The 23149-nt window shown below is 45.0% G+C and overlaps 1 protein-coding gene and 1 long non-coding RNA gene across 3 annotated transcripts in view; one reads left to right on the forward strand and one right to left on the reverse strand.

The window, feature by feature from the left end:
• The first annotated feature begins 5510 nt into the window (after window positions 1–5510).
• The window catches only part of LOC102064414 (uncharacterized), a 444388-nt gene continuing 426749 nt past the window's right edge, over window positions 5511–23149 (forward strand). Inside the window, exons 1-2 of one of the 2 annotated variants that reach the window (XR_003380436.2) lie at window positions 5511–5708; window positions 16123–16264. This is a non-coding gene — a long non-coding RNA (uncharacterized LOC102064414). The remainder of the gene's footprint in view (window positions 5709–16122; window positions 16265–23149) is intronic. The other variant, XR_003380437.2, reaches the window with a different exon arrangement.
• Window positions 8443–10479, reverse strand: ID2 (inhibitor of DNA binding 2). Its single transcript, XM_005487221.4, has 3 exons — window positions 10022–10479; window positions 9763–9827; window positions 8443–9089 (listed from the first exon to the last, which is right to left on the reverse strand). Exons 1-2 carry the CDS (start codon window positions 10367–10369, stop codon window positions 9771–9773), a joined length of 405 nt encoding a protein of 134 aa, XP_005487278.1. The 5' UTR covers window positions 10370–10479; the 3' UTR covers window positions 8443–9089; window positions 9763–9770.

The following is a 23149-nucleotide window of genomic DNA, read 5'->3' on the forward strand; positions in this document are numbered from 1 at the left end:
ATTTATAAAGCTCTTTTCTTTCTCTCCAGAAAATAGAAGAATGTCTATAAATATCTCTTCACCAAAACATTCAGTTGCTTAGAGGCATCTATCTCTGAAGATCTTTTTGGAAGTGTGCTTCTTTTGAGACCTTTTTCTGTGATGATTACATCAAATTGCCACACAGCTACCTTACATTTACCTTTAGGTCCCATGTGACACTGTCTCAAAGATAAGGAAGATATCCATAATTGATTATGTCACATAATAATTCCAAGTATACCTCCACCGAAGCCCTTGGGCATTTGTTCTTGGATATGTCTTTCAGTGTGAAGCCTTTAGGTCAGCTCATGCAGATGATGAGGATGACTGAAAAAGCTGTTTGAAGCATCAGGAGCAGTCAGCTTGCAAAGATTGAGGTGCCAGTACAGCCATGTGTATTCTCCATGGCTGTTTTATACACTGATGTCTGTACTGGAGAGTCTTTGGTGTTGGTACCCAACTTAAGAGAAGGAAAGTTTGCTTAGGTCTTGCTCACATACTGCTGTCATGCTTCCCACTTGTACTACAGAGGTAACATTTTTCAGGACTGGAAAAATGCTGGATCACCCCAGGACAACATCCACTCCGTCTCTAACCTTTGAGGTACTGCATGAATTAATGCCCTCAAAGTTTGCATTTACAGAGCTGTTTTTCCTTTTTAAGCCTGAAACTTGTATATCAAAAGGACCTGCTGTTTTTGTTTCTTAGTGAATGACTTTCATTGGAAAATCTGATTGATGAAGAAATTTAAATCACAGAACTCTTGATTTTAGTGTCAGTCCTCCTTTTCTCAGTCATTTACCCTGTTCACCATGTCTATTTTTTTTGACATAATCATAGCCCTTTTTATCCTTTGCTGCATATAGTTCTGAAGGTGAAACCCCCACTTTCTATTCCTAATGTAAACAATTTTTTTAAAATGCTCCTCATTGCTTATTTACATATTTATTGGTAACCCCCTGAAATAATATGTGAAGTTAGAAATGTTATAAATACACAGGATTTAATGAGAAATAACACTAACTAATAAACCCCAACATGGAATCTAAAATAAGTTCTCAAAGCTGACCTACTTTTTTGTTCTCCCTGCTTTTAGTGAATTACACGCTTCCTATGATAATATTTTATTGTTACTTTATGCTTGGCAGGAATTGTGTTACTGAAGGTGATTCATTCATAATTTTCTTAGCAATTGAACCTGCAAAAGGAAGTTTTAAAGAAATACTTTTACAGATAATTATCTTATTTTTCCCTAGAAAATGTTAAATTTAGTCTGTTATGGGAGGTATAGTTATCAAGGACTAAAATCCTTTATTTTCCATAGGTTATGCAGTGTGAATAATATCTAAAATGGAAAAAAAAAAAAAGAAAGAAGTAATTTATATTCTGATTGAGGAGCAAGGCTGGCTGGAACTAGCATTTTATATTTGTAAATACTGTGGAATTAGGAGAGGGATTTTTAGCTCTCTCTTAAAACTCTTCAGAGAGCATAAAGAATAAATCTGTCCACCCCCTTCCTGAGTTCACAAGACAAGTAAGTTTTACATACTTTTGTTCTCAAAGTCTGCTTTCTTTCTTGTAGAATTTGTGATTGCATTCACTTTCTATGCTGCAAATACACTTTTTTCTGTTCTGCCTCTTTCTTACAAGGACACTACTTTTTTACCTCATTCTTTGTGTATGTGTGTAATGTCTTCATTACCTGTGATTCCTTGCATAAAACCTACTTTTCCTCCCTTCTTCTGGCACAATAATTTTCTTTAGAATTTTCTTGTGTGTGTGTGTGTGTACATGATATCACTTATTCTTTTTGTTCTGCGTATCCTTCTTGTCTCATTCTTCCACTTGTAGTCACATTTCCATTGTTTTGTGGCAGGGTGTTGTCACATCATATTTTTCAGTGGAAAACAAATAAATCCTGAAGTACCTGCTTTGTTTTCTCACTCTGATGCCTGGCTTCTGAGTTTCTTCTTCTATTTGAAAAAATTTGGTTATTTTTAGGCTCATAACTAAGAAATCTGCTTCTTCCCAGGACTGCCATAGTCCAGGAAGTTTCTGCCTTTGGATGTCTCTCCAGAAGTTCTCCCTTTTCCCTTACAAGTACTGTTCAGCCACCTTACTTTTATCTTTTCTGAAAATACTGCTTACCTCAAAGCCTTGTAAAATAGAAATAAAAATAAAAGTAAGTATTCAAAACTGCCAAAAAAGACATACCATTAAATATTAGTGACACTCTGTGTCAGATATTCAGATTAGGAGAATTGTTTTCATGCTATCAATAAAGTGCTAGTTGCATGTTGGATGTGGTGTGTACATAACACAGTTTTTATGTTTACTACAAGGGTCCAAACATCTACCCTTTTTAACTCAAAGCATAGCTTTTTCTTCTAAATTAAACTTTTAAACTTAGATTGGTGGATGAATTAAAGTAATTCACTAAAAAAAATAAATCTTCAAGGAACTTTTAACATTTGAGTGACAAAGGAATCAGATTTACAGTGGAATTTAGAATTTAGTTTTACAGGTATTGTGATGTCTTGATACCTACAGGATGAGGTCCAACCAACAGTTCCAGCTTTTTCTGAAAGAGTAGTAAGTGCAACGTTGTGGTAATGAGAGCAAAATGGGAATTAGTAAAGATTAGTAAAAAATATGTCCACACGTGTAGCACCTTCCTATCTGCTGGGTGAAAATATCTATGTGCTGTAAAGCACCTTTCTAACAAGAGCTGGACTGAGTTTATAGATCTGGCATGTGATTTACTCAGCCTTCTAACTGTTACATCTTTTGTAAAGTACTAATGGGAGATTTACTTAATGCATTTTACACAAGCCTTTTAAACTCAGAGGCAAACCCCTAGCAGTGGCACTGTATTCTCATGTATTTACGGGGAGAAATGCAAAAGCACTGGGAAGATACTTTTCCAATAAGTTGTAAAATGTAGCTATGTAGCTTGACCAGTCTTCCTGAAATTGCCTTCCTATCACTTTATTCCTGTATATTAACTAATGTAGACACTGAATCTGAACTTTAAAAAATATTTACATGTTCATATTCTTGGTCTGTTTTTATTTTTTGGTTTTGGGGTGTTTTTTGTTTGGTTGGGTTTTTTGGTTTATTTTTTGTGGGTTTTTTGTTTTGTTTTGTTTACTCTTGTTCGTGAAGCAAACCTCTTCTACCCTAATGAATGGAAAATAAGAATCTCTAGTAGTTAACCTCCTGCACAGCAATGCCTATGAGAAACATTTCCTCCCAGTTCCACTGAGGTGTCCGTGTGTCTTTCTGCTGCTGTGTGAGCCTGTCTTTTCTAGAGGCATTACTGTGTTACAGCTGGGTGTGAAGCTACTGGTCTGAACAAGGCAGAAATCTCAGCAGCAGCAGCAGCATCTGGTGTTGAACACCAGTTCTCTGTTCTCTGCTCTCCACATTGGTTTACAGTAGACTGTTATCACATTCCTTCTCTTCAAATACTGCACAGATTTCTAAAAGGTCACAAAGAGCTTGTGGATGGGCAAGGAGGCTGACAGAAAATATGGCTGAAGGACACTCTTAGAGGTTTTCCAAGACACTCAATTTCCCTGGGGTGCTGGTATCCAGTGTGGCCAACCCAGCTCAGTTCTGTGGGGTGCCTGAGTGAGAGGGTCCATCTGGGATGGAGGCTGGGCTCTCTACTCCAGGTGAAAGAAACTTCCACAAGACTGAAAACACACCTCCAACCTCATTGTTTTTTAAAGGACAGATACACTGCTTAGATCTTTTACAGTCTAACGAGCAGGAAATACTTAGTCTTATGTTACTTCTGTCCTCCTTTTTTCTTCCTGGCTCTCTCTCCCCCTTCAGAGCACTATGTCTCCTCTCAGGACAAGAGAAAAATAATGTGACAGGTGTAAATCCAATAGGATATGCAAGTTCTGTATTGAGAAACAGTGCATCAAAGTGAACCTCCATGCCAAAAAATATGAGGAAAGCTGTTCTAGGAGCATGTGAGATGCTGAGATTACATGGAGAAAGTACCACCCAAAGCTGATCTTGCACTCATCCATCAGCCTCAGATACTGCAGCTGTTAGCAAGAGGTGGGCTTCAGTGAGGCAATACTGCTGGTCCTGTGTCTGCTCAGATGCAAGATGGTAAGTATCCAAATAATTTGTTCTTTTCCAAATGAAGGAGAAATTCAGCAGGTTTACAGTCCAGTTCCTATAAAGAGAAGGGAAAAAAAATAGCCCACAAACAACTGTGTGTGAGCTTTTGAAGTTCTGCCATCAGTAGTAAAACTTAAGAGCTGTTTCAGGCTGTTAGTTTTAAGGAGAAATACCTTATCTATTCATAAAACTGTTAGTCACAGACAGGGTGTTATTTGTGGTGATACTAGAAATTATAGAAACATACTCTTTTTGGCAAGTAATGCAGTTAGTTTAATTGTTTGAAATCTGGATAGGCCTTGTTGCTTCACATAATGTCATTTTATCTGTCCATTCATTGTGTTCTGGTGAAATAGAAAGTAAAGTGCTGTCTTCTAGAGCAGCTAACAGCAGTAAGTCCACTGCAGCGCTTCCTGTGCAATTAATTTTTCTCAGTTTGCCCCTATTTATAGTTCTTGCCCAGTGCAGTGACTGCCCTTTTAAAATATTTTTTTAAGACAAGCAATCAACTGAAATATAAATTCCTCTCAGTTATCATGAGTGACTCCAAAAGTAATTGCATTTGTTTGTTTTGTCCTTTGCTTTCTCCTTCAATTTATCTTAGCTAGTGGCTCACACAATCAGTGGCTGTTGCAATATCAGCCTGTTTTATTGAAATACTGTTTGCATTTGGCTCCTACACTTTAGAATTATGATAACTTAATGGCTGTTCTAGAATATGGTAATGCAGTTAAAACAAATCTGATTTCAAAGATCCAACATTTTCATTTATAGAATCAGAAATACTGATCCTTTTGCAAAATAGTAGTTTTACAGAATACCTTTGTGAAAACCTTTTTCTCTACAAAATTCAATGCCCGTGTTTTCTTTTGCCATGCAACAGTTGCATTCTGCTATCCTTCTTTTTTATGGCTTCCAGTAAAAGCTGTGTAAATCACTCCTTGTAAGTAAGCGAGGGCAGTGGTAAACACAGGAAGAGATTCTTACCCACAGCTAATTCCCATTAGCAAATCATAATTTTATCTTTTTCCTATATTGCATTAATCGATCCAGACTGCAAAGTGTTCTGTGGAAGAATCCTTAACACACACACACACACACACACATGACTGTTTAGAGAACATGTTTTACTTTCCAGAGTCAAACACAAATTAGTTGTATCAAATGCTGCATTTCTCACAGCGTTACGAGCAGAGTATTTGTTGTTTCAAAGCAGCGTTCTCCGCAGGTGTTTCCCAGCCGTGTCCCTGGTTGGGAATGCGGTCGCAGCCCCGGGAGCCGCGCTCTGGCTCTCGCTGCAGCTCCCGGCCGGCCGGAGCGGGCAGGGCGGGCCGGCGCTGCCGCGGGGAGCGCGGTGCGGTGCCGTGCGCGGCCGGCCCGGAGGGTGGCACTGGCCCTCCACGCACCGCCCGCCCGGCACAAGGTGCGCCCTGCCCGCGCTCCCAGGCAGCGCCCTCGGGCACGGCTTTGTCAAAATATTGGCACCGGTTCTGCAAGTGGCTCCCGAATGGTTTCGGTGCGATAGACACAATGCTGTTCGCCCGGGGGTGAGTAAACAAACTCACTGCTCTCTGCGTTTCCCTTACCTGGAGACGGGCCGGAGGGACTCCTAGCGCCCGTGGGTGTGAGCCTGCCGATTTCTGACCGGGATAACACTGGGAGCTGGGCCATGTGTTATTAAGGGCGATACGCAAGAAAGGCCAGGCTTGGAAACCTCTCTTCTGGATGAGAGAATCCTCCTGTATCTCTGTTATCCCCCCACCCCCGTGTGGAGTTGTCTATAGGTGTATTTGCAACTTTCATGCATAGCGTGCTCAAAAACAAATTGCAGAGTTTAAATAAGATTGTCACTAAAACTATTTTGCTATCACATACTTGACTGCAGGTCGTCTTGATCTGCTGTGTTGAGCTACTCAATTAAAAGGACTACGGACAACAGCTGTGTGCAGCGACAGTAAATGGGCCAGGGAAAGTGGTGAAAATGTCACAGATTTTTCTGATGCGTTCTGGAGGGACAATGACAATGGTATGGAATAAAGAAATCCCACATCTTCAAGGAAACTTAAAGAATAACTGTTAAGAATTAATAATGTTGGGCACTCAGCTTTGACCTTGTTGTTTATCTTTGAATGACAAAATCTTAAGAACAGAAACAATGAGCGAATCTCTAAGCGAGGATCTAGTTTAAGCCCCCAGTTCTGATTGTAGGATTGCATTGTCAAGTCGAGGAATTAGTTAATTCTGAAAGAGGAGAAATGTTTTCCTTTCTTAATTTACATTTTTAAAAACATGTTTGTTTGTTTTCCTGCTCAGCTCCCCACGCCTTGTAAATTGTGAATTTCTATTTTGGCTGTGCATGATAAGGAAAATCGGTTTCATTCTACAAGTGTGTTAATCATCCTGTAGCTTAAAAATATCAAAGTATAAACGCCGTAGTTTCTAAAGGGGTTGATCTTAAAATAATTACAGTGATCTGACCATTGCAGCTCTTTAATTTTATAATATGAACTGAGGGTTTAAAGTGACTTACTGTTGTTTCACCCCAAAATGAGCAGCAGGGTAAAAAAGTAGTTTTGACAGTGAAATTTGGTGGAGACTGCGTTGGGTTGTTACTGGCTTGGAAGATCTCAATACTCTGATTACAACCCCGAATGTGCTGCTGTTAAGAGTTGGGTAAAACACACACAGGAAAAAGAGCATTTCAGGGACTGAGGCGTGCTGATTTGCGGTGATGAAGTATTTCACTGCTGGGCTGTCAGGGTTAAACGCTGATCGCACGGAGCTGGAACAAGCCCTGCGCTCCGGGCGCTGGGACAGTAGCGAGGTTCGGCCACAGGAGGCATAGCCGGTGTGCGCCGCACGGAGCTTTCCCTAATCCCTGCGGGCTGGGCACGGGAGATGCAGATCAGCTCCGTGTCCTTCTCTCCCCACCCCCCGGCCCGTCCCAGCTTCTGCTAACCCTTCTTGTCTTCTGACTGCATTGATCCGCTGAGAGGGCGCGCTTCTGCTCGGGCAGGGCCGCGTCAGTATTAAGAGATCAGAGCTGGCTCTCTCCCAGCCTACGTGAATGGATTTGGTGTCAAGGGCAAGGAAAGGCAGCGGCTGCTGCCCCAGAGCACCACCCACCCACCTGTTCGCCAGGGAAAGTGTTCCTGGCCCCAGGTGAGGCTCCTGCCTTTCACACTAAGAGTCCCCAGAGCACTGAAACCCCAAACGCTCCCTCGGGCCCAGCGCCTGCCAGAGCTGAACGCACCCCAAGTATCAGGGAAGTTTCTTTCTTTCTTTTTATAAGTGACTCTCTTTAATTCCCAAGTAGGACCCACAATTTAACTTCTCATTTCAGGGAAGTTTATGCCTGCGCTTAAATTAGAATGTCATCTGATAAGGCACAGTTCCCACAACCACTGTCTTATGACAACTCCACATATTTAATGAACAGTGGCTCCAGAGGGTACAGTAAGTGTCCCTGGAATAATAAGGGATATTGCATCGCTTCTGAGGGCAAAAGAAAAAGAAGAAATAAACCGTTTCTGGCTTTCAGGAATTTAGATTCCTATTTCAAACTTAATTTAATTCTTATGGAGAGAGTCCCTGTAGGAGCAGCCAAAGTTTAATCAGTAACACAACAGCGATTTAAGTCAATTCTCAGTATCTTAGTCATATGGAGAAGCTGCTGCAACTGATTAGAAAGCCCATTTCATTGAAATATTGCATGGAAGCATGAAAATTCCAGTGAGGAAAGGCAACAGTCACTTCATCATTTTAGATCCCATGTTAACGCATCACCAACTCTCACATTCAAAGCCTTTCCAGAGAAATTTAATAGTTGGGGCACTAATAACCACCCACAACCCTTAATTCTGAGTGATTATTCCAAGCACAAATTAACAGATCTGGGCCATTACTACCCCGAACTGAATCATTCTGAAGGGTGGGAGGGAAGAAAAAAGGCAATACTCTATGGGAATGCCTCAGGATTAACTGCTTTTGTATATTTCCAAGCACTTTTGTCAATAGCATCCCTTGTGTATCAAGTTCCTTTTCTCGTTCCTTTGATACTGTTTACAGGCAGATGACTTAGAAGATTGCAATATACACTCAAATAAGATTTTCCAAGTTACAAGAATTATTCACTTCAGGTAATTTTATTCTTTATAGTCTCTACATATTTGAATTTTTACTTGATAAATTCATAACAATGTATAAGTATTAAAAAAACCAACAGAAACAACACAAATCAAAGCCAACAGTTGGTCCCCAAAGAATAAAGCAAGCAATCAGTTCAATAAACACACTTGATTTATTTTGTATAAAAAGGGTTAAGTTTACAACTAAACTTTTATAAAAAGTTTAGCATGATTAAGTACATCATTACACTTTTTGCAGAAATGTATATTTCTGCCACTATACAAGAAAACTCTAATTAAAGAGTTCACAAGGTTTCACTCATATATATATATTTATATATAAATATATACACAGCATTCAGTCCTAGGTTTGTGTCAAAAAGGTAATTTCTGACCACAGACTTTCCTAAAAAACTGAACACTGGATCCTTCCGGTACTCACGCTCCACCTTTGGAAAAAAAGGCAAAGTCTGCTTTAAAATGGGCAACTCCTTGTGTGATTTTTGTTTCGCTCCCCACGTTGGGAATAGTATATAAAGGAAGCCTTCCAACTAGGGAAAGGGTATTTAAGAGTCTCTTCATAAATAACTAGGTTCAGTCCAAGTTGAAAAATGGGGTGGGGATAAAGATCAATCTTGATTTTTTCTTCTTTATTCATTTTAAAAGTTCCTTTTACTTGAACGTGGATTTTCCCCTCCAGATACAGCTGAAAAATAAATTCAGCACCTCAAAAAAGAAAAAAAATCCTGTAGACATTTTCTTGTGCAAAAGGGAAAAAAAAAAATCTCATCAGTGGAACACCTGCAAGAGATTGAAAAGAGGCATATTTAGGAGAATGCTAACAGGGCAGAGATCCGGACAGACTGGCGCCAGAGAGGAAGCCACAGTTTGAACATTTAACCAAACACTCAGAGATTGGGCAAACCCTGGCGTCCAGATGCAACACATACAAGCTCACACACTCGCTCTCAAGAGCACAAATTGAACATAAAAATAACATACACTCCAGGGAAAGGCTAGAAAGAGGATTCTCAGTCGAATCTTTATTTAGATCTCTGTAAACGCAATGCTCAGAGGCGCCAGTCTGCCTCTTAGAGCAATTATTTGATTAAAAGCAGTCACTTATTTAACTGATAACGCAGACAATCCCACATCACAGAATTCAAGGAATTGTGCCAAGATTCCCAACTTAATCAGTCACTTTGGCCCAGGAAGTTAAGGCTCCAAGAACAGATAAGAATTTGCATTAAGCAGCGAGCAGCATCAGAGGAGCCTGTGCTGCTGGGTGAATCTTAGCGACTCACACACACACTTAGGACCTCAAGACTCAATTATTAGTCTCATTTCTTACTGATTACAAAGGCATCTCCTAATCAACTTTTAGGACCTATTTTTAGCACTTGCCATCACGCCCCCCATTCCCCCGGCAGGCAGTTTTTACCCGAAGTTTAGGAAAAAGGCGCACTGCACTCACCGTTTGATTCAGCCACAAAGTGCTTTGCTGTCGCTTGACATGAGCTCTGAGGGGAACTCGGACGCCTGCGAGAGAACAAGAGCAGGGTAAGGGCGAGGTGGCCGAGCACCCACAGGGAGGCCGGAGCGGATCGTCCCGGCTCCTGCGGCGGGAGAGGGAGCGCCCACGGCCGCTGTCACCGCCGCCCGCCCGCGCTGGGGACACGGAGCGCCGCCCCAGCTCCCGATGCGGCTCGGCGGCGAGCGGGGGACGCGCTTACCTGTAGCGAGAGGATGCTGATGTCTGTGTTGAGCGTGGTCAGAGGAGTTCTGGAGGAAGGGTTCTGCCCGGGTCTCTGGTGGTGCAGGCTGACGATGCTGGGGTGCGAGTCCAAGGCGATCTGCAGGTCCAGGATGTAGTCGATGACGTGCTGCAAGATTTCCATCTTGCTCACTTTCTTGTTCTGCGGGATGCTGGGCACCAGCTCCTTCAGCTTGGAGTAGCAGTCGTTCATATTGTACAGCAGGCTCATGGGGTCATCCACGGGGGTCTTGCTCCGGGAGATGCCCAGGTTGTGCTCCGAAAGGCCGGTTTTCCTGACGGACCGCACCGGGCTGAAGGCTTTCATGCTGGCAGGGCAGGCGGAAGGAGAGCGCGGTTCTGGCGTGCGGGCTGGAGCCTGAGGAACGCTCGGCTGCCGCTCTCGCGCTGCCGGAGCTCGCACTGAGGGCCAGCGCTGCGCGACCGCTTTTATACGGCGGCCGCCGCCGGGCCCGGCCCGCGCTCGCTGCCATTGGCGGCCGCCGGCACGTCCATCACCGCGGGGCGCCCTCACTGGTGGGGCCTTCCGCCCGGACAGCCAATGGCGGCGGGGGGGCGTGGCCGCGCGCACAGCTGAGGGAGTAAATACTGTGCGGGGCTGTGCGGGCCCGCGCGGGGTCTGGGGTGGCAGTGCCGCGTTCTCGCCGGGCCCTCAGGCACCCCTCCTGCCCTCAGACGCCCCGCCAGGTGCCCTGACACCCCTCCGGCCCTCAGGGAGCCTTTCGTGCCCCCTGGCACCCCTCGGGCTCTCAGACACCCCTCCGTGCCCCCTGGCACCCCTCCTGTCCTCTCCCCGCCCGTGCCCGCTCCCTGCCCTCCTCCGCACCCTGGTGTCCCCAGTGTCTGCGCGGGCTCGCCCCGGTATGCGGCGCCAGGAGCGCAGTGGGGGATGCGCAGGTCCCGCTGCAGCGAGGGGTGGCGAGGGCTGAGCTTCCCCAGGTCACCGTGAATTGGAGCGTCCCGGCCGGGTCTGCAGCGAAAGTCAATGGCCGGGTTTGTAGCCAGCGCTGTACGATGCGGCTGCAAGCAGGGATTAAATAAACTAAGATTAAAGATAAAATAAGCCCTTAAACCCCACTGCAACTTTCTGTCCTAGTGAGAACGGGACATTGGGACATTGAGCACCCCAGCAGCCAGGCAGGCGTCACTCCCAGCGCCCTGCTTCCTGAGAACAGGGCTACTTCAGATGATGCTATTAATTGGAGATCATTAAGCAAATCTGCATATTGGAAGTGCATTTACATGTATTACCCTTGAAAGGCTGCTCATCTGCGCCCTATCAGTGCTCGTGACACAGTACTGCCATTAATTATGCATAGATTGTTTCTGGTGACAAATGCAAATGCTTACTACACGCTGTACTTTTAGCAGCTTTTGGTTGCAGCCAATGAAACATCTCCCAGAAACATTCCAGAGGAAAAAGTTTTCGGGGTTTTTCTGTTTTGTTGAGCTGGAGAAGTGACATTGATTTTTTTTTTTTTTTAAATTTAGTTCCATTGTATTTTCCTATATTTTGCTTATGCTACCGGCCGTGTAACAAGCGGACACAACTTCCACCTTCCATTCCACACACTACCTAAGGAAAGTTCAACTTACAAAAGCATGAACGTATAGACGCAAATAATAGAAATTAAGTTCAGCACAAATCGCAGCAATTTTTTAATAGTAGAACCATACAGATGCTCAAAGCGCGTTAGTGTCATTGCAAACAAAACCGTAGTAAACGCATACATCCATAAAATCAGTGAGGACTGTGCTGCCAATCATAAATATTAAAAGAAGACAAATACTGGATTTATCTGCGCGGTTGTTGCATAGTTACACGAAGGGGGTCGGGGCTGTGAGAGAGGAACATTGCGGACACTTGGAGACAAAGCTGCGAAGAGCCACATCAGGTTTTTTCCAATTAACGTGGCATTCCTGAGCTGGTGGTTGGTTATTCTCTTAACAGGGCACTTGGGTGACTGTCACACCAGGGTGTTTGCCCCGGGGCTGTTCTCCGGGGTGGACTGGAGGCGGTGCCGAGGCTGACAGGAACACAATTCAACGTGTTTTGAAACGCGAAGGGTGAAAGTGAATCTCGACATTCAATCTGATAGGAAGGCAAGTACACTGTTCATGTGCAGTCACAGAGAGTAAATAATAATAAAAACACCCTGCCAATTAACGACTCACTTAAAATCACGACTTAGGGTGACTTCAACCCTTACATCTGTAAGATACCAATTGGTGGTGGAACTTGATCAGCGGCCACAGGTTTTGGTCCTGCAACATACTTGCGTTTCTGTCTAATGAAGGCACCAGTGGAAGAAATGTTGAGTGGTTTGGTTGTAATAATAGCCAACGTAAATATGTTCATGCTTCCCCCATCACTGTTTGTCGTTCTTGGACAGCGCAGCAGCACCGGCCGGCCGGGCGCTGCAGAGGACCCCGTATTATTGCTCTCGGTTTTCCACACCAAGGGCTTAGCACGCTCTTTGGAACACCGGGAAGTTGTGTGGAGAGCCTAACCTGGCTATTTTCTCTGTCATCAAATGACTGTCATGTGCGCGTTCTGCACGCAAAACAGAGCCCGCGAGCAGCCAGGAGAGCGGCTGAGGAGGCTTTCCCTAACACTGCATTCCCTCAATTCTGCTGCTTTACCACGGAAAGCTTTGGCAGCGGCTCGCTAGCTTCGGGAGCTCCTGCGCTCTGACACGGGCCCCACGGGCGGTGTCGCACCCGCGGCGGTCCCGCTGCCCGGCGGGCACTGCGGGGCGGGGGGAGCCCGAAACCACCGGGGAGGGCACTGCGTGCGAGCTGCTCCTCGGGGGCTTTTCCAGGACCGTCCCAGGCAGCTCCGAGCGCCTCGGGAGCCGCGCGTCCACCCCTTAGTTTTCAGCCGGGACTTTTACAGCCGGTTCCCAGCCCCGAACCGCCGCCACTCGAAGCCGCGCACAAAGCGCCGCTTTCGCCCCCGCGCCCCCGGGATCGCGGACCCGTGGCTGCGCTCCGCGGGTCCCCCCGGCCGGCGCCAGCCCGCGGCGGCGCTGGGTGCGCGGAGCGGCGGCGGGAGCGCGGCCGCCCCGGGGGCGCCGTTCCCCCCCCGCGCCCCCGCGCCCCGCCCCGCGCCCGGGGCCGGCCCGGACTGCGCGGCGCCAGCCCCGTGACATCAGCCCCTCGCCACCGCCCCCCCCGCCCGCGCCGCCCGGGCCCGGCGGCGCCGCTCAGGCGGCTGCCATGGCGACCGGGGCTGCGCCCGCGGCGGCGGCCCGGCCTCGCTTCCCCCTCCCGGGCGCACCTGCAGCGGGGGCCGCCGCCGGACGCCCCGCCATGCCGCGGGGGGAGGACGAGGGAATGTGGGAAGGCGGGGGGGCGCCCGCAGAAAGGAGAGAGGAAAGAGTAAAACGGGCAAAATCGCGGGTGGACGAGGGGGGAAAGGTGCCGGCGCCGCTCGCCCCCCAGCCCGGCTGTCCCGGGTTGCAGGGCGGGAGGGAGCTGGCCGCGCTTTCCTGGCTCCGATGTGGGGTAGAGAGTGAGGGGTTCGGTCCCGCCGCACCCCTTCCCCTCCCTTCCCCCACCCCGCGCCAAAAAAAGTGTATTTCCATGGTTGTTTTGATGCCTGTTCTTTGGCCTCTGAAGGTGTTCTCAGCCCAGCCCCAGGGTCACACCGTCGCCCCCCGGGCAGGCTCCCCCCGGTGTGTGCGGGGCGAGGGGCTTCGGGCAGAACCTGCGGGGCTGCGCTGCCACCCACTCCCCTTGGGGACCGGCGCGTTCCTCCGCGGCCCTGTGCCCTGCCTCTAATGAAATCTATCTAAAACATCCAGTAATAATGTAAATAGCTTTAATTGCCGCGTATTTAAGCCATCAAACCAGACTAAAAAAAAAAAAAAAAAATCTGTTAAAATTGGCCCTGTTCCAAGTCATTGACACCATCCAGCCTGTCCAAGCGGGGTGTCCAAATATGTTTTGATACAGGAGTTTTCAATGTACCAGGTAAAATATCTCGCTAAACCCGGCCGCTTTTAACTGCCCGCTCCCTTTTGTTTGCCTCACGTTTCCAACTCATTCAAAGAAAAGTTGTAGAAGTTTTGGGGGTTGGCTTTTTTTTTCTTTCTTTCTTTTGAGCGGGAGGGAGAGTAATGCATGCAAAATATTTAGTTACAACTTCTGCGAAAAGCACCGATCTGTAACAGCATTTTCTACTTTCACAAAGGATTTTCCTGTTACTTTTGTTCCGGTCACAAAATTAAAAAAAAAAAAAAAAAAAAGGCGAAAGAAGAAGAAGGAAAAAAAAAAAAAAAACTTGGGGGAGAGATAAGGTCTGGAAAACAATCTGGAATTGCCAGGCTGTTGGTGGGAGCTCTGCGGGGCTGGCGTCAGGAAGTCTGCGCCGCCTTCTATTACTGTTGATCCAGCTTTGTGCAGCTGCACTCAGTACAATTAGCTTGTAGAAACAATCCTGCTGTAGGCAGCCTCTTCCCTTCAAAGTGCTTTTCTATACTGATCCCCTCACATCATGATGCTGGAAATCAAGTCACAAGCCGACCACTGTTTGGCCAACATCATCTGTGGGAATTCATTAACCTCCATCCCAGAGATGCAACAAGAGATTGTTTGTCCAGAACTAAACTTACAGCTTAATATGATGTAGCCCATACAGGGAAAAACCTGTGTCCCCATTTTTTCTTTTTCTTTTTTTTTTTTTTTTTTTTTTTTTTTTTTTTTTTTTTTTGTCCATAACAAGAAACACATTGTGCAGCTTTTTCTACTTTTTTCTTTTTTTCTTCAGGGGGTGGAGAATGTAGCTGAAACCAGGCATCAGCCAGCTCCTGCTAAAACTTTGCCATCAAACTGTTTTTTGGTTCATCGGGCTGCAGTTTCCATAGAAGCAACTTATCCCCGCGATCATCTTGTCGGGTGCACTTCGCAAGCTCATTTCCCGTCTGAGCTTGCTCCGCTGCTCTCGGATGCTGCAGCTGACACATTTCCTCCCCGTGCACTTTGCACCCACCTCATCCTTGCCCAGATGCTCGGGGCTGATTGTGCCTAAAAGGGGGTTTCAGCACACTCCACAGCTGCCTGGGGGAAGGGACCTTTTTTTTTCTTTAATTTTTTTTTTTAATTTTCCTTCTACTTTTCCCTGTTTCCCACTCCTCGCCATGCCGGCAGCAGCCCTGCCCGTGCCCCGTCCCCAGCGCGGCGGGCCCGGCTGGCAGGGCCGTGGGTGAGCCACTGTCCCCCGCCCCGCGCGTGTCGTGCGTGCGCTGCCGTGTGCCACCGCAGCCGCTGTCACCGGGCCCGCGGAGCGCCGTGCCGTGCGGGGACAGCGCTGCCGTGCCCCCGGCGGGCAGCGGGGCCAGCCCCGGAGCGCCAGCAGCAGCGCCAGCAGCAGGGTGACATCTCCCTGCCCCGCCGCGCTGCTGCGAGCAGGACTCTGCCTCCCGCACCCCGTGCCCGCCCTGGCAGCGCAGCTCCCTCGCCTCTGGTCCCACGCTGGGCACGACAATGCCCTGCCCACCGTCCCCACACCCCCCTGCCAACCCCTGCGGGTGCCGCTCCAAGGACACACCTTCTCTGAGACCCATTTCCCAACTCCATTCTCTTCTGGGCCGTGTTTGCAAATGCCACAGTTGCGCCAACTTCTAAGATCTCTTTTTCTCCTTCCTCACTGTTCTTTTGAATAATGTTGCTTTCGTATCATTCTCTTCATCCCTGCTTTTAAGCATCCCTCATCTGCTGCTGTTAATCCCAGGCCGTGTGTTGTTGGGATGCTTTGGAATTATTTTGGCAACACATAAATGGTTTTTAATTCTTTTGAGATGTGTCCATTTTGGCTAGAAATGTTGGACTATAGGAAGGGCAGGCCTTTGTTTGGATTCCGTTTTGACATGTGTATCATTTTATGATCATATTCTTAAACTGCTGCTGTGCAGTAAAATGACTTTTATTCAAACTGTATTTTCCAACACCACTCTGCAAAGAGGGGTGTTTCCATGTGAATTGCATGGTTTTGCTGAAACATTTATATCAAATCCATATTCGGTGGCTTTAGTTCTAATGTTTATTTGTGTTTTGTAGGGTTTCTCTTTTTTGTAAGTAGGACCAGTGACCTGAAGGCTTTGCTATATAAACTGCTATCTGCAAAGGGCTATTGCTTACCTGATTCTGCTTGAAGAAAATTGCTGTGAAATCTTTCTGAGAGCAGCATCTCTCTGGCACAGTAAGTTCTACTGTTATAAGGTGTATTAGATCCATGTATTAACTCTTATGTTTTTACTCAAAGCCAAATACATTTCTTTTTAAAAATCTTTAACTATTTTATTAATGCAGCATGGATGTTTTAATTAAGTCCTTATAGGTGGCTCTCTAAATTCGCATGGTTGTTCTAAAAGCTGGGATCAAGCAAGTACACTTATTACTGCATGGCTTATGTAGCAGATGGTTTTCATCTAGTGTAACTTTTCTAGTGATACCTTTAAATTAATGTAGGTCTAAAATGTTGCAGATTTTGCACTCCCCACCAATTCTCTGGAAAATCTATTCAAGATAGAAAAGGGAGGGAGATTACTGACAGTACCTCACATGCAATAAGGAATAAACCAAGGATTAAAAAATGGGCTTATTCCTTTCTTAATTTTCTGGCTGGCTGGTCCAGCTCCCTTCACTCTCCCACTTTGGCCCAGTTTTTTCCCCACAGGCCTGTGGGAATAAGATCACAAAACTCTTGTCTTAATTTCACTAAAAAAAAAAAAAGAAAGGATTGGGAATGGGTTTGGTGGGAGAAGATTTTGCAAATCTGTTCCAGGTATGGTTTTAAACACACACGCCCCACTCCACCCCCAAAATTGTAAAATTATGATAATTTCAAATATAAATGTATTTACATAGTGTGCTCTGCATGTTTTGGTTTTCCTCAATAATAATAATGTTTCATGAACATAGAGGAGAAATTGAGTCTGTACTGCATCTAATTATTGGTCAATCTGGTCTTCCTGTTGTCCTCAGGAAGAACACCTCAGTTCCATGGTGGAAAGCTTTTTATTATTTAGCAGGCAGTACTAATTCAACTCTTCCAAAGCTATTGTTGTTATAGGATATGTCAACACACGACCCACAGAATTCTCAGTCCTTTTTAACTAGTGTACAGAAAAAATTTTTGTATGGTCAGGAAAACCTAATTCCACTCAGGGTTTGGGTACTGGAAGTGCAGTTTAACAAAATATGTGCACCACATCCCAAATGCACGTGCACCCTCATGAGTCCTGTTGAACCACGTGAGTGTAAGTGAAGTTTCCTAGGCTGTTAAAACTTTGCTTCTTGATTGGCCCCGAATGAGCATTATCTAGGTTAAGCTGACTTTCTCTGTGACTGTCGCCTGCTTTAACCCACCTGGGACACAAACTAGGTGTGTGCCTGAATCTCTGGAGAGGCCTGGTCCAGGAGGTGTGCACAAGATCATGGTTAAATGCACACTGACAGCATGGAGCTTAGCACGAGGCACAGCAGCTGGAGCCGCCACAAAGCTCAGTGAAAGAAGGAAAGGAACTGCTGCTTTCTCATAGGCAATTTTTCTCATGAGAGCACTTGTCCTGGAAGTGAGTGATGCAGATTCAATGTTCTCCTCAACAGAGGTGATATAAACTCCCTCCTGCTTGCAAAGCAGCCCTAACGACCAGAGATAAGGCTAAGGTGGAGGACACCCACCCATCCTGTTCAAGCTTGCCACAGTAAAGAAACAGATGCAAATTTCAGAGGGCCAGAGGCATTATAAACAAGAGGGAGCCTAACACTGTAGCTCAGGGGTAAAGGCATCTCCTGGATGGCAAGAAGCCTGAAGTCTGGGCCTGCTGGCCTGGCAGACTCACCCATTGTTGAGGGTGAGGTTCATCTCACTTTATCTTAGCTGTTTAGAGGTTTTATGTCTCATCTCTCTATGTCAGTGGGAAGACAGAGCAGGAGACACCTGCAGAGAGTGATTCATTCTGTGCCCATCTGACACCTCTCTCAGGATGGGGTGAATCTCCTCGCTGGGGACCCTTGCTCGCCATCAGTTCTCAGCAGGAGCCAGACAACCAATTTCAGCCAGAAGCCTGACTTATAGATGCCAAGTGAGGTGGATTCCACTGTGGATGACTAATTTTTCTGATTCATCATACACGAATTTAGCCTTTAAAATTTGGGTATGCAGTCAAAGTTAGTTGAGTTCTGTCTCTGTATCGTGGTCATTCCTTCCATTGGAAGGCTGGGCATGGGTAGCTGGGGTGAAGTGTCTTGGGATGAGGTATTGCTGAGCCTGTAGAGCCTAAAGGCCATGGGCCATGTGTGTTCCTAGTCTGTGCTTGTGGATCCCGGTGCCAGGTGTCTGAAATGTGAGTATGGAACTATAACCTGTCATTTTGCACTCTTTTGTGGATGGCCTAACTGGCTTGAGGCACTACATACTGCTTGAAAGGGAGGAGTTAGATGTGTAAAACACGCATAAAAATTGTTTGAAGATATTACAGGGCTACAGTTGGGATTTTCAGACAGCTGAAAGGCTCGGTATTGAAATCAAAGAAAGTGAAGTATGGAAAATGGACTAAGTGTATGCTGCATTTTATGCACTTGAATATGCAGAAAAATCTGTCTCTGACTTCTAAAACTGGTGGTTGGATGCCTTTAAAAATATCACCTTTAATACTAGCTCTGAAGATGTGAGCCTGTAATTCCCAGTTTCAAAAAGCTATAGTTTTTTTATTTTTGATAATGTGGAGTAGTGCTGTGGTATTGCAGCATAAATCCCAACCATGTACTTAATTGTTTCATCAGAGATCAGCAAAAGGTCACCCAGCTTTCTTATCAAATTACTGGAGTGCAAGTGTTTTCTGTGCTGGTCTGAGTTTGGTGCACACATATTCCTTGCAAATGGATGATTCCAGGGAAAGACAATTTTAGTTAAAGGTCACCAAAGGCTTATTGTCCAGACATTTTTCAAAATTTAGATTGTGGAAACAATTGTGGAAAATAAGTGTCCAGTTTGGCAAAATTACAGTAATATGTTCTCCTGATGGGTTTTTAGCTATGAATACAATTGGAGATGATGTTACCATGTTGTTCATGTCAATCATTCCATAAAACCGAATGCCTTCAACTATTCCAAAACACATGGTTGAGAAACCCTTCTGCTTCTTTTATCAAAATATGGAAGATAGATGTCTAAATTCGACAACTTAAAAATAATTTGGAATGGTCTAAAATTAAATTATTTGAGGCCTCAAGCTATTTTTTACAGCAGAAACAAGAGATCTTGTTGAAATACTTTGAGTCAGGACAGAACAGCTCATTTATACCTAGCATCTCAGCTGTTCTCCATTGAATTTGGACTTTTTGCAGTTTCTTTTTTTCCTGCCTTATCACTGCTTGTTTTCACTTCATTAGCAATAGTTTTGTATTCCTTATTCTCTTTCATAGGTCTCTTGGTTCTGGAGATGGGATTCATCTCACCTGATTTATGGCTTGTGTCTGGTTGATGTCTGCATCTAAGCCTGTCTTTAAAGACTCAGTTTACAGACAATTGAGGAAATTGTTGTTTCTGTGATGACTTCTATCTACCTACTGCAGAAGTCTAAAAGCTTAACTCTGTCGTGGACACTCTCTTGATTTCTGAGTCCAGCTCTCCTTAGCCCAGACATATGGTTTAACTAGACACCCTGGCGTTCATGTGGATGTCCCATGTCAGGGTTGGTTCCCAACTTTCTCGGCAATTTTTTTCTTTTTTTGTTTTTGGTGTTTGTGTGACTTTACCTGTTTGACAGCACTGGGAAGAATGAGCAGTGGCTAATAGATGTGGACCAAGAACCTTTTCTGACTGTGGTTTGGTGGAGTGCTGGGGTTTTACAGTCCACACTGTGTAACCTCTGGACTAGATGCTCTTGGTTGTAAGTTTTGTGCATTTCTGCCTGTTAACTGTGCAATCTACACCAGCAGGGCTGAGTGCTCCTTTGTGGCATAGATGGACTTCCATGGTGAGGGAGATGGCTTTCTGTGGAGGCCTTACCTCAGCTGTTGTAGAGGGTATACAAAGGAAGATGCTCCTTGAAACAGCTGAGTTATGTTCTGGAGGACTTAAAACATGTCTCTGCCACAAAGTTCTTTTAATGTGTGATGATGGACATGTGCCTTAGAGCTGACCTGTGTCAGGAGACTGTTTATCACATGGCAAGTTCTTCATCCAACGGGAATTGTCCTTAAATATCTAAATTATAGTGAAAACACTGCTTGAAGTAACAGGTCTCATCGATCACAAGTTTGGCAGCTAGAACTAGAGTTAATAGCCAGTACATTTTCTGACCAGCTGCTTCATATATTACCATTGGTTTACAGATAACAGCTTCTTTTTCTCTTTTTAATTTTTTTTCTCTTTTTTTCTTCTCTTTTTCCCTCTTTTTTATTTTTTAGATGTTTTTATTTTTCCTTTTTAATTTTTTTCTTTTTTTATTTTCTTGTTCTTGAAAAGGGAATGAGGGTAGTACAGAATATAGTGGGAATAATGTATAGAATATAGTACAGAATATAGTACAGTGGGAAAAGATTGTGGGGTAGCAGAAGTAATAATTGTAATAAGGGGTATTCTGGTGTCCTTTCCAGCACCCATAGAGAGATTCCACCTCCTGCTCTCCAGCTGGGAAATCACAAGGTGGTGCAGTGACAGTAGGGTGATTGCCAGAGACCAGAGAAAGTACCAGTCACAGCTGGATGAGGGCTTGGAGCAGGAACAAGGAAGTCTAAGGATTAAAGAGGAAAGGGAGAGGGAGAATTCAAGTTTCAGATTTCTCCATCAATTTAGATTTCTTTCATTTGAAATGTCAAGCTAAAATAAGCAACACTGTCCAGAAAGTGAATGCTTCTGAAGAAGTTTCTTGTATTTCTGTCTCCTGTTAGGACAACTTGTGAGTTGTTATATGGTGATTTTAGCCCTAGTTAAATCAGTTTTCCAGGCTATGGGAGACACAGGTGTAGGGGGACACAGTATGGGTAAGTGAAGGTGGTATAGAAAGTAATCTTAATCTTACCCCCTAAAGAGTTGCAGCTGAACCAACTACTAAAGACTGGAGCAGGCCTGATGTTAACAGGCCACAGCTGTAGCCAATCTGAAGAGTGTTATAAAGGAGTGGATTGATTAGTTGTGGTGAGGATAAGGAAGGGGTGGTGTCTGTAGGAGCTGCCTACAAGAAACATCAAGGAGGTATGAAATTCTAGCGATATGGAACTTTTGCAATGTAGTGATAATAGAACCTCTGCCCTAAAATGACAATGTGTAGGTTCTGGGCTAATCCAGTGAGGTTCCCATAATCATTAGATAAGAAACACAACTGACCACATCAGAAGTGGTCAGTTGGGGACATTCACTTGGTGCAATGGAGACTCTAAATTGCAGTCTGAACTGGGAAGAATGGGATTTGAAGCCTTGGTTTTTGATAGGCCTTGTAAGCATCAGAGTACTTTGAATTTCCTGAGGAAATGTTCAGGAGAATAATCTTGGTTTTCTTCTGAAATGTGGTTTTATTTCTCTTTATGTGAGCTTCTGCTTTGTTTTCAGAAGTGCTTTTATAGACTCTATTAAGGAAAAAATGTTATAGGGAAGTTTTTGGTAATTTTTTTATTGACTGGGTGTTTTTTTGCTGTAATGCAGATGCTCCTTTTTTAAACCTGACAAAGGTGTAGCTATGTGGAGATATGTTACTCTCTGCTCTGTACTGAGAGCAGCAACACACCTTGCAGAATTGTTTTAAGGAGCAGTCTGGAGTGTGCCAATTTCTCTCTTTTCTGCTATTTTGGTAGTGTTTTGTGGTAAGAAGCACATGTATATAAGCTGCAAATGTACATTCCTGTATAGAATAAGCAGGCTGTCTGTGTGAATCAGCTGTTATGGGGGTGGCTGTGGGTAAGACATAAAACAGGCAGTGGAAACTCCTTTGATGGAGACTCAGTAGTCTTTTTACACCTTTGGGGCCTGATGCAAATCCAGAGAGGAAGACTCTCCCTGTCAGGTCACAGCTTTGCGTTCAGCTTCAGGTGTGTTTGTGAATGTGTCTGTGGGATGTGGCTGGTTTTTGGCTAGTGTAACAGGTGCCTGTGAGAGCTGAGAGGGAATTTGTTTCACTGCTCTGGCTTGGCAAATGAATTTTATCTAAAGCTTGTCACTTGCACATAGCCAGCCTGCTCACATTCTAAATAGATTCTGCCCTCAGATTGTAAAGAACAAGATAATAACATTATGTTATGTACTTGAGAGCTAAATTATTTTAAAAGTCTGAAATTAGCAGATGAGGAGGAATTTATTTGCCAAATACATTTCAGAAGCAGCTTGGGAAACCTGTCAGAGCCCATCTTTAAGTGCTTAACTAGTGGCTGTTCAACTTAATAGCACTGAAGAGTGCTTGCAGTATGAGGGAGACCAAAACAAAATCCCAGAATGCATGAGATTTTCTTCCAAACAACAAAAACCGCCATCAAATCACAAACCAGATGGTTGAAGAGGAAAACCTGCATCTACAACAACTAACTTCACCTAACATCCTTTGTGCTCCAGGCAAAAAAAACCCTTGCTCTTTTTCTGGACTCTTTATCCTCCCTTTCTAGCTCTGTTAACTTATTGCATAGCTGAACTTGACCTTTGCTCAGGTAGTGATGCTGGCCTGTACCACACACTTGTCCAGTTACTACACAGATATCTTCACGTTTTCCTGTGTCCTATCCTCCATGTATGGGACAAAGATCTTTCCAGCCACTTGCCTTCAAATCACACCTTAAGATGCACTCCACCCCTCATGTCTGCGGGGCTTTGCTGACTGTGGCTGGGCAGAGTGGAAGTTAAATTGCTTTTTAGGCAGTCTGTGTGAGAACATGCTCATGTTATTCCTACTGCAGATCTGCTGTCACCCCTTTCCCGCTGGGGACCACAAGGCCATGATGCCATTTCAGTAACCATCAGCTGGCACTGGAAGCTGACACAGACAGGAGCAGCTCTTGGCTCTGCTGGTTGTTACCTTCCCTCTCCCTCACTCCCAGCTGTCCCAGTTTGCTTTTAGCCACTGTGCTGCTTCCATTCTCCTGCCTCTTACAC

This window comes from Zonotrichia albicollis, chromosome 3, assembly GCF_047830755.1.
Source record: "Zonotrichia albicollis isolate bZonAlb1 chromosome 3, bZonAlb1.hap1, whole genome shotgun sequence".
Classification (NCBI taxonomy): Eukaryota; Metazoa; Chordata; class Aves; order Passeriformes; family Passerellidae; genus Zonotrichia; species Zonotrichia albicollis.

What these genes read in the sequence shown, in the direction of transcription:
- ID2 (XM_005487221.4), bottom strand. Translation starts at nt 10,369, where the DNA reads ATGAAAGCCTTCAGCCCGGTGCGGTCCGTCAGGAAAACCGGCCTTTCG. An exon ending in TCAGCATCCTCTCGCTACAG is followed by an intron (nt 9,828 to 10,021) that starts GTAAGCGCGTCC and finishes GTTCTCTCGCAG; the next exon opens with GCGTCCGAGTTCCCCTCAGA.